The sequence below is a fragment of the Hibiscus syriacus genome, unplaced genomic scaffold (genome assembly GCF_006381635.1).
Source record: "Hibiscus syriacus cultivar Baekdansim isolate YM2019G1 unplaced genomic scaffold, ASM638163v2 tig00110481_pilon, whole genome shotgun sequence".
NCBI lineage: Eukaryota > Viridiplantae > Streptophyta > Magnoliopsida > Malvales > Malvaceae > Hibiscus > Hibiscus syriacus.
In genome coordinates, this window is record NW_024062757.1 from 199,386 (window position 1) to 213,470 (window position 14,085).

Genomic DNA, 14,085 nt, shown 5'->3' on the forward strand with positions numbered 1-14,085 from the left:
CCTTGATATGCTTTGCAATGTGACCTTTATGATTGTATGAATGCACTTCGGTCCTTTGTTTATGAATCGCCGTGAACCATCCTCTCCCCAGTTCAATTCAATTAATGTATTTTTTTAAAAGGGAACTTGAAATTGACCCCTTGGAGCATGGCCTAAATTTCCTGGCCGAGGTTTTCGTTTTCAATTCATTTTCTTTTGGCCAAAAAAAAGAATATTGTAAGTGGCACATGCAATATTTAATAACAATTTAGAGGTAAAGCCTGATTCTCTATGGGCCTGAGACTTGGATAATAAGAAATCCTTGTTATTTCTCTCTCTCTGTATCCCCCCATTTTGCCTCCTTTCCATCTTCATCCACCTTCCTTCAACCACGAGGGGATTGAGGAATGGCAAAGACAAAGGCAGACCCTCTGTTCCTTCAGCTTCCGCCGGTAAATCCCACCTTTCTCATAGCGATTCACGTTCCAAAGCCTGGTTAGTTGCTTTTCAGTCACTTTCCTTTGTTTCCGTTCCTTCGAATGCATTGGCTTGTTCAATTTGATATGAATATGATAGGATAATGGCGCTTAGATATATCTGTATTTCCATGTACGGAAGTTTGAAAATTTTGTATGTTATACTCTTCCATTGAAGTTATATGTTATATTTGCTTTATTTGATATAAAAATTTCAAGTCTTGCCATGTTTAGTTAGGATGTGTTTTTTTTCTTCATTTATATGGTAAATCTTACATTTGTTTTCCTTGTGATGTTTCTATTGAGAATCTCATATCATTAGTCATTATTGATATAAACAGGTAACATAAAATATGATGTTCTTTTAATTCCTGCCCTTGATTGCAGAGGAATCTGGAACTGACAGCGAAGAGTCCGATATTAGTCTTTCCGATGGAGATGAGATGTCTTGGATCTCGTGGTTTTATGGTTTGGGAGGCAATGAGTTCTTTTGTGAAGTTGATGAAGAATACATCCAAGATGACTTTAATCTTTGCGGGTTGAGTAGTCAAGTTCCATATTATGATTACGCTCTTGATTTGATATTGGATGTTGAATCTTCACAAAGTAAGCATTTCACTGACATGATTTTTTGTGTGTAAATTTTGGATGATTTGATATCGATTGAGGAGTTGCTATTGAATTCCGAAACTTAGGCCGTTGTTTAGTAGATGTTTTTGCCTCCTACGCCCATAAATCTTCTCTTCGGTGAGGGGTATAAAGTTCGATAGTTTTGCTTTTGGATCTTCATGAGGATTCTGGCCAGGAAAGAGTTTAGAAGAGTAGATAAAAAAATTCTGGGAAATAAGGTGCAAGACAGCCTACTTAATTTTGTTTGTTCGGTTAATTGGGATCCCCAAGTAGACGGCTCTTCACTGACTCAATAACTCACTGGATGACGATCTGATCATGTTGCAGTTGCCAAACTAGTTATATACCTTCCTTTTGTAGTGATCGAGACTTGTTCATTGATCTTGTCGATTCGCAATGCTGAACTGCCGTCTTATGATCTATCAGCCATTAGCACGGTGCACGGAACAGCTCCTGCTTGAGACAATGGTTTGTTGTTTTGAAAAACATTTTCTTTTTACTTTGTGTTTTTAGTTTTGCAGCAAAATGTCAACATAAGAAATTTGACACCTAGTGAATTGAGGAACTATGTTGGGGCAATTGTTTTAAACCTTGCTTTTTATGGCATTTTGACCTTATAGTTCGCGGTCATAATGTCGGTATAATTACCTACTTTTATCATGCTTTTAACAATGCTCTGTGATACTCAAGTAAATCAACAGCCATCAATGGCCATTTGTTCTTGCTACTAAGTAGATGTCCTTTGGATTTTATAGGCGACATGTTCACTGAAGAACAGAATGAATTGGTTGAATCGGCTGCTGAGATGTTGTATGGTCTTATACACGTACGTTACATATTAACTAGCAAGGTAATGTCTGCTATGGTAAATATTGCTGTCATTTGTTTTCTCTTTGCTTTCTATCGACTTAGTCGTATCTCGTTCTCAAAGTTGTGTGCTCGTAACGTCTATCTCAGTTGGAGAAATACAGAAACTACGATTTTGGAAGATGCCCTAGAGTTTATTGCTGTGGACAATCTTGCCTTCCGGTTGGTCAATCCGATATTCCTCGTTCAAATACCGTGAAAATCTACTGTCCAAAGTGTGAAGATATATATTACCCTCGATCCAAATATCAAGGCAGTATCCTTTATATAACATGGACTATTTTTATGTGTTTTGCACTACCCTCTTTGCCCTTGCATATTAAGTTATCCCTACCATGTCTTATATGATTACTCAGTTCTTTGAAAAGATAATGTAATCATTAGGATCTCTTAGATCATATCAGAACTTGCATTGCTTATAAATATTTTATCCTAGAGGATAATCAGAATTGTCATTATTTGGTTGTACTTATTTCACTACATTCGGTCCCGAATCGGTTTTCGACTTTATTTAATTACATTCTTCACTCAATATAAGATGATGGGTTTGGTGGGTCGAGTCTGCATATACTCTAGTGCGAGACATGCTATTCTTTCCCCTTGTCTTTGCATTGTAAATATATTCCCATGGTCCCTCCAAAAGATTATGATATCGATATAATTTTAATATATGCATATGCAGTGTCTTTCGGCCTGTAAGATGTATCGCGCGTCTTATTGGTTCTTCATATTTCATGTTAGAAGACCATGCTTGTATTACTTTGATTCACAGCTTCGTTTCCTTTGACGTATTTAACAAGATAATGACGGAGCTTACGTCGGGACGACATTTCCGCATCTATTTCAGATGACGTATCTGCACCTAAAGCCACAGAAGCCGATGCAAAAATACATCCCCAGAGTTTTCGGCTTCAAGATCCACAAGCCCTGAACCGGTGTATATCAAGAGTTCATCTTTCATATAGTCTGGTCTGCACTGCAGAGGCAATTCATTTGAGCTTTGGTGCTTCTTACAAATGCAATGGGATGCCCTGCAGTGTAAGGTGAAGCAGGGTTCCAACGGCGACGGTTGTCACGATCGACATGCCGATATGAAAACGTCCTATTTCGAAATAGCACAAACACACACATATAGAGAGAGTTTTATGTAATGTATTTGATTATATTAATGTATATTTCTGCAATTTAAATACAACCAACATATATTTTGCTTAACCGTGTGTGTGACTGTGGATCAACTTCATTTCCAGAGCCTTAACTTGTTGAGGAACCATTGATTGCTGCCGTCTGCCTCGAAGGGTGTTTCAAGTTTCGACATTAACCCACACGCAAGGGTTGTCCCATGGCTAAGCCTACCCAACTTAAGAAAAAGAGACCGACCACCTTCCTAACATGTCATGTTTTGTGATGTGATCCATGCAGCACCACATGTCACCATCCTTGGCAGTATGTCGCACTTGCCTATCAACATCAAGAGGTAAAATTGGTCGGATACCTTCACGATAAAACTAAGTTTAGATGTCTAAATTATATATCAAATTAATTTTTAGTATTTAAAATTTTTTTCCTAAAAAATAAGTGTTTAATATTTTTTAATATTTTTATTTTTAATAATAAAATATTATTTTTAAAAAACTTAAAAAAAATCACCCGTCGTTGCTCTCCCTTCCATCCCTCACCTCCGACAACGATGAAGGGTCACCATCGGTTGGGACTTGTTCGAAACAAGGAAAGAAACTCAATAGTGACGACCGTGTAACGTACGATCAGTTGCAGCCATCAAAATTGTCGAAAACCATCAAAGGAAAACTTAGAAAATTAACAACCCTTCATAACATTTTTTATGACAATTGACATAATTTCACGGTAGATGGGGGACTGAGTTTGGTCACGCCCGCAAAACAGTCTTGATGGTGTCAGCTATGATGACTACGAACTAATGGTGATTGATCGACGGTGAAACTTTGGGGTTTTTTTAATTATAATGTTAAATCTTTTTTAAAATCCTTTTTTTTTAATTTTATATATGTGACACGTGTCAGATAATAATCAAATTTAACGGTTGTTATAATCTAAAGACCTAAAAATCTAACGTTGAACTCTTGTGCTTTGAAAAAAAAAAGTTAAATCGATGTATACTTTAAGAACCAAAAAAATACATTAAGCGTAAAACGAATTGATTCCTAACACGAGAGTGGGGTTAGGTTAAGCAGTGAAGCTTAAAGGATAAAAAAGGTTTCCCTTTCTTCTCAAAGTCAAAGTTGCTTAAATCATGTCTATTTTTTTTTTCCAGATAAAACAAGCATTTTTATACAAGTGGGTTCCTTATCTCTCATACATCATCTCAATTTGGCATGTCATTTTCTTTATCGACTTATATAGGTGTCTCATATTCTGCATGAACTGCCGAAATTAGCTTTGGTATTAACACTTTGATATCCACCTAAAGATCAATTATTTGCACTAGTTGCCAAAAGTAGGCATGCCATGATTACAACATTCCCTAAATATCCTTTTTTATTTCAAAATCCCAAATGAGTTGGTAAGGGAAATTACACTTAGGATGCCGATTTAACTCATATATGATGGGTTTCGATTCAATCGACTTGATAAAGTTAATTTTTTAAAAAAGAAATTTAGGTTCGAGTCGAGTCGAATCAAGTTCGGATAGATAGTGAAAAATTCCAACCCGAGCATAATAACGTAATTTCTTTAAAAAAAATATTATTATTTAATTAAATATTTAATTTATATAAGATCGGGTAAGGTTGGGCATATTGATACTCTAAAAAGTTAAGTCGGATGTATGATATAAAATCTTCGAGTCGTATCGAGTTCCATTTGAGGATAGATATTTTCAAGTCGAATCGAATTAACTAAAAACTCGACCCTAATCTAATCCGTTTTAATCCCTAATTACACTACCAGAGCAAATATTTTTTTAAACTCACAACTGCAATTTAAATTGCTACATCCATATAACTATAAATATTTTTACCAAAACCCACATATAACCTTGGATGTAACTTGACCTTTGTGACTCAGAGGTTCTCAAAATATAAACTTTACTGTTAAACTAGCATCTTATTAATCATAACTACAAGTATATAATTATAGATTATATAAATTTTATTTATAAATGATGATTAAATTTATATCGAAGAGTAATGAATGGATGAAAAATAATAATACACAGAACATAACAAGTGAATAATTATATTGAATAACTATGATGAAGGCGGCAGAAAAAGGGCAAATGATGGTGGGTGGTGGGGGCAATTGGGTCAGCCCAATATTTGTTTGATGCATAGTATCAAAATAATTGCTCAAATTATATTATTTTTAAAAAATAGGTGTCTAAAATATTTTTGACTTATTTTAATGTATAACACTATAAATGATATCACTTTAGGTGCTCGAGTCAACGATGTTAATTTTCCTGTTAAGTGACACATGTTACAATCTGATAATTTTAAAAAATTATTTAAAATTTAAAAATAAAATTATAAATATTTTAAAAAAATAAAATTTTGAAATAACCTAAAAACTTTGAAAATCTTCATTTCAACTCCCGACGATCAAAACCCTTATGAAATCGTGATCGATCAAAAACAAATCGAAGTTTTATACCCCGCAAACCCTAAGATGAAAATCACGATCTCACACGATTCTGACGGTCAATCGACAACAACTACGATGACTATGTCTAGGAGGATGGAACGAACTACATAGGCGGCGGTGATAATGGCCGAAAAGGATGACGACGGGTTAATGTTAGAATTTGGGAATTTTAAAGATTTAGAGATTTTTTTTATAATTGAAGTGTTTTTATAAATATAATAATATTTTAAATATTTTTAAAAAGAAATCAAGACAACCAGATTATAACATGTGTTACATAAAAAATTAATGTTGTTGACGGTTTACATACATAAAATGATAATTTTATAACGTTAAACATTAAGATGAGTAAAAAATAATTTAGATCATTATTCATGAAAAATAATATAATTTAAACCCTTATTTTGATATTAACTATTTGATTGACGTAAAAGGCTCATTTTGTTTTAGGAATAAAAAATTAAATGAAGGGAATGGCGTTAAGGTAATTTGATACGAAGAGAGATGGCGCCGACTTAACGAAAGATCTGAGAAGCGGCGGCCGATGCATACCATTGGTAGTTTAGAGCAGCCACTTTTTAACAACTCCCGATCGCAACTAAATCTAGAGTAGAAGAAAGTTTAAAGGGTTTAATTCCGATTTCCAACCATCCACTTCGTCAAATATATGAATTTAATCCCTTTGCTTTGATTTTTATTTTCATCCATCCACTTTGTTAACAAAAATAAGAATTTAATCCCTTTGCTGCTGTAACTTATCCTATAGAAATGAAGACTATGGCTATAAATAATACAAGGTCGAGAGTTACTCGATTTTGATTCGTTAAAGTTCGGTCAATATTTTAATTGAATTAACTTAACTCTAATTCAAATTTAACTCGAATTCTTAAAAAATCGAAACGAATTATTTAATACCCGGTTCGAAAAATCCTTGAACAATAAAAAATAATATATTAAATTAAATTATTAATAATATCAATATTTATACGCTATTTTTTAAATATAATATAAGATTTTTACGTTCTTAAAGTTAGAGTTTTAATCGAGTTAAGTCTGGTAATATTTTAAATTAAACTATTTAATAACCTCTATCTTCTCGTTGGCTTGGACAGTTTTAGAGTGAAGAAGAGAAAATGTCTCCTCTACACACAAATGTAAAGGAAGGAAAATAACCAAAAGGAAAAAGAAAAATCCCAAATTTCCATTCTATTCAAAGCAAAGGGTACGAAGAAAAGGAGTGAATTGTTTCCCACGTATGTAATGCATCAGAAGAAATCCGAAATTCAGATCGGAAAAGAAAGCAGTGGCGTCTCTTCCGGTTTTAATCCCCAACCTTCTACCTTTCACCGCCACCATCTCCCACTCCACCACCTACAGCATTTCAATTACCACCAGCTATCCGGCCCAACTGCCACTCCCACCACCACCAGTACGTCGTCCCCGGTTTACGTTTTCCCTCAGATAATTACTCAGAGCCCGTCTGAAAATGAAGCCACCACGCCTCCTCCGCCTTCGTCTTCCTCTTCTCCGACCCCATACAAGAGGCCCCTTCTGACCCCTTACAAGAGGCCCCTTCTGACCCAAACGCCATCTCTCACCAAATCCCCAACTTTGTACTGTTTTACCACGCCCCCGCGGTTCAATTCCCGGAATACGGCGCCCTTCTTTTCCTTCTCCGTTGCTGCTAAATCATCCCTTTATCGAACCATCCACCGTTTCAAACACCTGCATCGTGTTCGAGTTTACCTGCGCTTAATCCTCCTTTTGTCTCTCCCTTTCTTGTTCTTCCTTGTTTCACCTTCAACCCACTCTTTTTTACTTGATTTCCTAACGGTTTTCCCTTTCTCCGTTGCCCTTCTTTTCTCCCTTAACCTCGCCCTTCGTCGCCTCCCTTCTATTCGATTGTTCTTAGCCCGTTCGTTTCCGATTAAGCTCAAGCCTTCTTATTCATTATCAAGGTCGCACTTGCCGGTGTTCTGGTCAATTGGGTCTCGGCCGAAATCCGATAAGAGACGGAATTCGGGGTGTTGGGTTCAAGTTTATAGCAACGGAGACGTTTACGAAGGGGAATTCCATGAAGGGAAATGTTTGGGGAGCGGGGTGTATTACTATTATTTGAGTGGACGATACGAGGGGGATTGGGTAGACGGGAAGTATGACGGCTATGGGGTCGAAACATGGGCAAGAGGAAGCCGGTATCGAGGGCAGTTTAGGCAGGGTATTAGGCATGGATTTGGAGTTTATTGGTTCTACACTGGGGATGTTTATGCTGGTGAGTGGTATAATGGGCAGAGCCATGGCTGTGGAATCCATACCTGCGAGGATGGAAGTCGATATGTTGGCGAATTCAAACGCGGTGTCAAGCATGGACTTGGACATTACCATTTCAGGTAAATTAATATGAATCCCTAGTTTCTCATCGGTGCTTTAATTGTCAGGTCAGCTGATTGTACCATTGTAGCTTTCTACGTCTCAATTCTTGTTTTGCCAAGATTCTTGTTGTCCTGATGAATATGCTTAGCTGTTGTTTAAATTGTATATTTTGCCCTGTTTTTTTTACATGTATTAGCTTGAATAGCAGATAGGTTTCATTCAAATGCAGCTCAAGTAATGTAGGGAAAGTTTGGTTTTCTGTTTGTAAGTACATTTTTGTAGCTGTGAGGGTGGCCTTTTCATTCAAAAGAAATTACTGGATATCTTCTTTTGTAAGTGTAGATTTACGGATCTTTTGATTTAGGAACGGAGATACATATGCCGGTGAATATTTTGCGGACAAGATGAATGGATTTGGTGTCTATAGCTTCGCAAATGGTCATCGGTTTGAGGGTGCTTGGCATGAGGGCAGACGACAAGGGCTTGGAATGTATACGTTCAGAGGTGGGGAAACACAGTCTGGCCATTGGCAAAATGGAATTCTCGACGTCCCGAGCACGCAGAGTACTACATATCCTGTATCCCCTGTAGCTGTCTATCATTCTAAAGTACTTAACGCGGTTCAGGTACTTTTTGGTGCAGTTGGCTGCATTAACTTTCCCCTATCATTAATTTAAATGGTCCCATCTTAGTCACCTGATCCATTTAATTTGGTGTGGTAGGAAAATAATTGCTGGACCTGATGGCTAACTTTATATGATTTGAATGTATAAAAATGTGAATATCAGGTGTAAATCTAGTTACATGTACCTCATTTAGTGTAAATAATGTCGAGTAGCAAAATTTCACCGGCATATCATACAAAATGTTTAGAAGACATGCCTGAATACTTGCATGACTTATTTTGTGGTTAAGAATATCCTTGCAATCTTCTTCGTCTTTTTCTTTTTCCCGTCATATTACATATAATGCAGCAATGTGAAACCGGGACATGTTCGATTGTTTTGTGTTGTATGCAGGAGGCTCGTAGGGCAGCCGAGAAAGCCTATGATGTGGCCAAGGTAGATGAGAGAGTGAACAAGGCAGTAGCCGCAGCTAATAAAGCGGCCAATGCAGCGAGAGTAATAGCGGTTAAAGCAGTCCAAAAGCAAATGGGTCACAACAACTACAAAGACAACACTCCCATTGTGTAAGACTTTTCGCAACAGCTCATTAACATTCGAAAATACAATGAGATAGCGGCGAGACGATGGTAGCTAATGTGGCTTTGTTTCCGAGAGGCCGTAATTGAAGACGGGTGAAGAGTATTCAATACTATTTAACATAAAAAGCATAGAAGAAGGGGTGGAGAGAGATAGAGGCACCATTTTCTGGTTAATTTTAGATATCATATCTTTGTACACTTTAGTACAGATGAGCTAGATGTGTTATAAAAAGCTGATGGTATTGAACTTTAACTGCTTTCTGCAATGAAAAAAAAATACATAATGGCTGCTTATTCTTATTGACTAATCCGGATCGTTTATTGTAGAGGCGAAGGCTACCCTCTCAACCAAATTTACTTCATTTACAAATGTCAGGTTCGAACTTCTGATCTTACTCGATTAAGAGACGCCTAACTATAATTAAAAGAAGTAAACTAATGTCTTAGCTATTTAGTTAGAATTACATTTTTGTGAGCATACAACTTTTCAAACACTAGTAAAAAGAAAATCCGACCTCTGGGTTAGTCTAGCCTTCAACCTTTTATAATTTATAAAATAATTATTGAACTTAAAAAATAATAAATTAACTATTTATCACTGAAAATTGATGAGAGATGATGTGACACTGAATAAAATTTACATAATATTAAATTAACCTTCAACTTTTATAATTTATAATATTTTAATCCTATTTCTAGAAATTATTCTCGTTTTTTCATCCTCTTTTAAAGGGCTCCTCTTTCTCTCTATCCCCCAAAATAAATAATTTATTTTTACGTTAAATAAATAATAATATAATATAATATTGATAGTGCTTTATGAAAAAAATTAAATTAAATCAAAATATAAAAGATCTCATATTCCACTAGAACCGAAAGGATGTGCAATTTTAACCCTTATCCCATTTTGGATATTTTTGTTGTAAGGGATCGGACAAACACACCGTAAACTATTGGCAATTACACGTAAGGCTAAAATACACAAATGATCCTTTGACTGCAAAGGCATTGTTTTATTGAATAATGATTATTAAAAGTTACAAAATGATCTCTCAACTATATGATGTTACTTTTTTTAATCTCTCGACTATTAAAAGTTACAAAATGATGACTCAATTATTCACATGTTACAAACTCATCCATTTGTGTTAAAAATTTAATGTTAATCTATGTTGGACGTTAACTTGGTGACTAAAACATGATAAAATTTGATCCCATTACAATTTGAGTGGTATAATCTTTTGAGATTCCGAGATTAAATTCTAGCATATCTCAATTATCAGGTAAACATACAACTCAAAGAATTGTAATTTTTTAATGAAAAATGACGAGTTTAAAACATATGCATAGTCAAGTGACCATCAGGTCCTAGTCCACCAGCTTTGGTGGAACTAATGGCCATTAAACAGGGACTTCTCTCTTTGAATTTTCAAGGTGGAGATCAAGAGGTCTTTTGATTATTGAAAGTGACAGTAAGAATTGCGTGAAATGGATCAAGAACCCAACTGAAAGTCCTAGCATTTATGCTTCCATTTCGAAGGAATTAGCTGATAAAATTAGAGGTATAGAGGGTATCATTCTCTGGATTGATAGAGCAGTGAGGCAGACATCTTAGCTAAGGCAGGAATTGGTTGAGAGAAGGTTCCATGGATTGGGGTGGGGTGGGGAAATTAGAGTTTTAAGGAGATAGGTGTAAGGAGAGGAAAGTGTTGTACTAGAATCATTGTACTACTGAATTTTATAATTTATATTAATAAAATCTTGAGACTCTTTTACTCCTTCCGCTTTTTGCAAAAATCCCCTTGCGTTTTAGTAATTTTTAGTAATTATGAAGGGAATTTTTAATGAGACCTCTAATTTTTATCTAAAAAATGACTCAACAAAACAATACCGTATAGTAATGGACCATTTGTGTACTTTACCTTAATATTAACTACACTGCATTATCTATTTGCCATTTTAACCGTATCTATAAAACATCTAACAGTCATGAATGAATCAGTTGTTTCTGCCACTGCAAACCTGGTGAAATCCATTGAAGATTATTTCATATTGGGTACATGTGCAAACATAGGGAAAGAACAACATACTCGGAACAATATCTGGATCCATGAGATAAATCCATGCATCAATGGTGCAGGTTTAAGGAAGAGAAATCAGACACAACTAATCAACAAACGTAATGGCATATGACACTAGCCTGTGAGGGAAGAGTTGAGTGCACTATGCACATCAACTCCAATTTGGGCTTCAGCTTTCTCCAAGTCTGTTGTGGCAGAGCTCAGCTTCGAGGTGAACTCTGTCAGCCCTTTCTGAACAAGATTTGCATCAAGTTGATCAAGTGGTACGGCCACCACAGCTATTATATCTGCAAAGGAGTTGGCATGGATAAAAACGAAACCACTACTGACGAAGTACTTTGTCACTTCATTTCCTTCATGCACTGATAAAACTCCGGGTTTCAGTTCTGCAATTGTTGCTACATGTCCCGGAAGAACACCCATCTGCCCAGTTGTGGCTGGTACTATAACCATGTCAACCTGGGAAACCGAGAATTTATTAGGCAAGAATCCAGCTAATTTGAAAGAGTTTGTCTATGAGTTTAGCCATTAATTTCCTTATGTATTCACTTTTTTTTCTAGCTCAAGTATTAGACCATGCTTATGGCAAAGGCACCATGAAGATCTACATTTCTATTTCTATTTTCATAGGCATAACGTTTCATGGAACAACCTATCCTCTCCCTGCCAAACCCACACCGAAACCGACAAAGAGTAGAACATAAATAACATCATACCTCATACTTCACCATTGCTCAAACTTCACAAAACAGCAACAAGAGTAATCACCTAATTCTATGCACGAAAAGGTAGTATATACACGAAAAGAAAATTAATAGTAAATTTTGTTGCTTAAGTGACTCAAGTTTAAATGAAGGGCTACATATGACCAGATTTACATTTTGAGAATAATATTCGTTAGTGGGCTGTGGTGTTGGAACCTATAGAAAATAATAAAGATGGAATGGAAGAAAAACATTCGGAATACTGAAAACAAATCACAGCAACGATTAGCAAATTTGATCAAGCATCAGCATTATTACAAAAATGAATGATAGATACACAGTTGTTATGGTAGTTAGGAGAAATCCTTTAGAATTGGACTTCCCACCCTTACCAATCTATATTTATGAGGTGAAATCAATTATCTTTGGTGCAACTTATGAAAGGTTTCATTCAATGAACAAAATTCAGAGCAAGGCAAATGCTTATGAAAATAAAAATATTTATAGCATAATAAGGAGTAGTGGAACAGAAAACGTGAACAGATAGGCTTTATCATTATCATATAGGAATAGTAAATGAAATTCATCTGTTACTGTTTTCACTGAATTACTAGCAACAATCTGACTAAAAGCAAATCCGGCTTTCCAATCACAAATGCTCTATGTATGAGTGGAAACCTAGAAATATCTTAACGACAAACAGCGGAAATGCACAAGTTAAAGAACAAAGCATATGGTAACAAAAATACAACCATTCACTCTCTATTTGTCTACTCGGATTTGAGGACAACAGTCATCAATGTTGCTGCACTTCTAAGTGCCATTTCTATCAATATCACAATCAATTCAGTCTGATATGATCATTATCTTCTTTATCTAAAAGCTGTAGCGAAACCAGCACGAACAAGAGACAACAAATACGAAAAGAAAATCTCTAACGTTTCTTTTGGGATATAGGAGACGCAGCTAATAAAAGCCTAAAAGACAACCTATTCTCAGTTTCTGAAAATTAAATGAAAATCAGCAAAGGCAATATGAAAACACTCTACATGGCAACACTATACTACAATTGGCTTTCTTTTAGGGATTGCAATTTTTCCTCAGAATCAGTAACCCGATGTAAAGATGCATTGGCATTCAATCTAAAAAAAAAACCAACATAAAGGTTTGACCTTCGCCTTTAATCAGAGAATATCATAAAATATTCATTTCCACACTCGTAATCCCAGAAAACAGAATCCAAAACAAATCGAAAACGTCCTAAAAATAAAACCCAAAAATCTACCTCTTTGGTGGCCAACTCAGAAGCATAAGGAAGGACGAAATTGACAGTGAGCTTCGAAGGAATGGAGGAAGGAGCAGGGGGACGAGGCTGCATGAAAGAGAGAGGAGTTTTGGGAGGGTCAATATTAGGGATCACTTTATTCCACGCCTCCGCGAACGTGGCATCAGCGGTCTGCTCAGACGCCGGCAGATCAGTGGAGAAGGCTCGAGTCCTCGCCGCTAATATGGGCCGATGGGCCAATAGTCTCGATGCTTGACGCAACATTGTTGGAGGGAATTGGGGGTGGTCGCTCGGCTCTCGCAGGGTCGGAGACGGGGTGTGAGAATAGGTCTTTCAGTCTCTTTCTTCGTATTTCTGATGTTAAAAAAAAGAGAAAATCGCCTCAGTGACCAAAAAAAAGTTATAATATATGATTTTAACCAACTTTTTTTGGATTTGCCAAAATGACCAACAAAATCGCAACGCGAAATAAAAATCGCAACGCGATCCCCAGAATCGCAAATCAGTTTCCAGAATCGCAACGCGATTCTTGAAAATCGCGATGCGATAGTACAAATTCGCATTGCGATTTTCCATAATCGCAACGCGAATATGAAAATCGCAACGCGAACACATAAATCGCAACGCGTATCCGTAAATCGCAACGTGTATCCGTAAATCGCAACGCGTATGGGTAAATCGCAATGCGTATCCGTATATCGCAACGCGTATCCGTAAATCGCAACGCGTATCCGTAAACCGCAACGTGTATCCGTAAATCGCAACGCGTATCCGTAAATCGCAATGCGTATCCGTAAATCGCAACGCGTATCCGTAAATCGCAACGATAATCCGTAAATCGCAACGCGTATCCGTAAATCGCAAC

At 36.3% G+C, this 14,085-nt stretch overlaps 3 protein-coding genes across 4 annotated transcripts; 2 read left to right on the plus strand and 1 right to left on the minus strand.

Annotated features, from left to right (window-relative positions):
* Positions 1-343: 343 nt before the first annotated feature.
* On the plus strand, positions 344-3,083 carry LOC120128472 (putative casein kinase II subunit beta-4). Its single transcript, XM_039146160.1, has 5 exons — positions 344-474; positions 843-1,061; positions 1,841-1,950; positions 2,043-2,208; positions 2,753-3,083. The coding sequence occupies exons 1-5, from the start codon at positions 387-389 to the stop codon at positions 2,881-2,883; spliced, it is 714 nt and encodes a 237-aa protein (XP_039002091.1). The 5' UTR covers positions 344-386; the 3' UTR covers positions 2,884-3,083.
* LOC120128471 lies at positions 1,868-9,455 on the plus strand. 2 transcript variants are annotated; one of them, XM_039146158.1, is made up of 4 exons: positions 1,868-1,872; positions 6,809-7,963; positions 8,311-8,572; positions 8,966-9,455. In XM_039146158.1, exons 2-4 carry the CDS (start codon positions 6,834-6,836, stop codon positions 9,137-9,139), a joined length of 1,566 nt encoding a protein of 521 aa, XP_039002089.1. In that variant the 5' UTR covers positions 1,868-1,872; positions 6,809-6,833; the 3' UTR covers positions 9,140-9,455. The 2 variants fall into 2 exon arrangements, with proteins under 2 accessions (XP_039002089.1, XP_039002090.1); XM_039146159.1 differs by lacking the exons at positions 1,868-1,872; positions 8,966-9,455 and adding an exon at positions 8,735-8,933 and having other exon boundaries at positions 6,701-7,963.
* Positions 9,456-11,152: 1,697 nt separating this feature from the next.
* Positions 11,153-13,584, minus strand: LOC120128532 (ATP synthase subunit delta', mitochondrial-like). The gene is made up of 2 exons (XM_039146204.1): positions 13,221-13,584; positions 11,153-11,690 (listed from the first exon to the last, which is right to left on the minus strand). The coding sequence occupies exons 1-2, from the start codon at positions 13,482-13,484 to the stop codon at positions 11,346-11,348; spliced, it is 609 nt and encodes a 202-aa protein (XP_039002135.1). The 5' UTR covers positions 13,485-13,584; the 3' UTR covers positions 11,153-11,345.
* Between the last annotated feature and the right edge of the window lie 501 nt (positions 13,585-14,085).

Coding starts and splice junctions, on each gene's coding strand:
- LOC120128471 (XM_039146158.1), top strand. CDS start 6,834: ATGCATCAGAAGAAATCCGAAATTCAGATCGGAAAAGAAAGCAGTGGC. Junction 7,964..8,310: donor CTTGGACATTACCATTTCAG/GTAAATTAATAT, acceptor CTTTTGATTTAG/GAACGGAGATACATATGCCG. Junction 8,573..8,965: donor AAGTACTTAACGCGGTTCAG/GTACTTTTTGGT, acceptor TGTTGTATGCAG/GAGGCTCGTAGGGCAGCCGA.
- LOC120128472 (XM_039146160.1), top strand. CDS start 387: ATGGCAAAGACAAAGGCAGACCCTCTGTTCCTTCAGCTTCCGCCGGTA. Junction 1,062..1,840: donor GGATGTTGAATCTTCACAAA/GTAAGCATTTCA, acceptor TGGATTTTATAG/GCGACATGTTCACTGAAGAA. Junction 2,209..2,752: donor TCGATCCAAATATCAAGGCA/GTATCCTTTATA, acceptor GTATTTAACAAG/ATAATGACGGAGCTTACGTC.
- LOC120128532 (XM_039146204.1), bottom strand. CDS start 13,484: ATGTTGCGTCAAGCATCGAGACTATTGGCCCATCGGCCCATATTAGCG. Junction 11,691..13,220: donor CTGAGTTGGCCACCAAAGAG/GTAGATTTTTGG, acceptor TCGGTTTCCCAG/GTTGACATGGTTATAGTACC.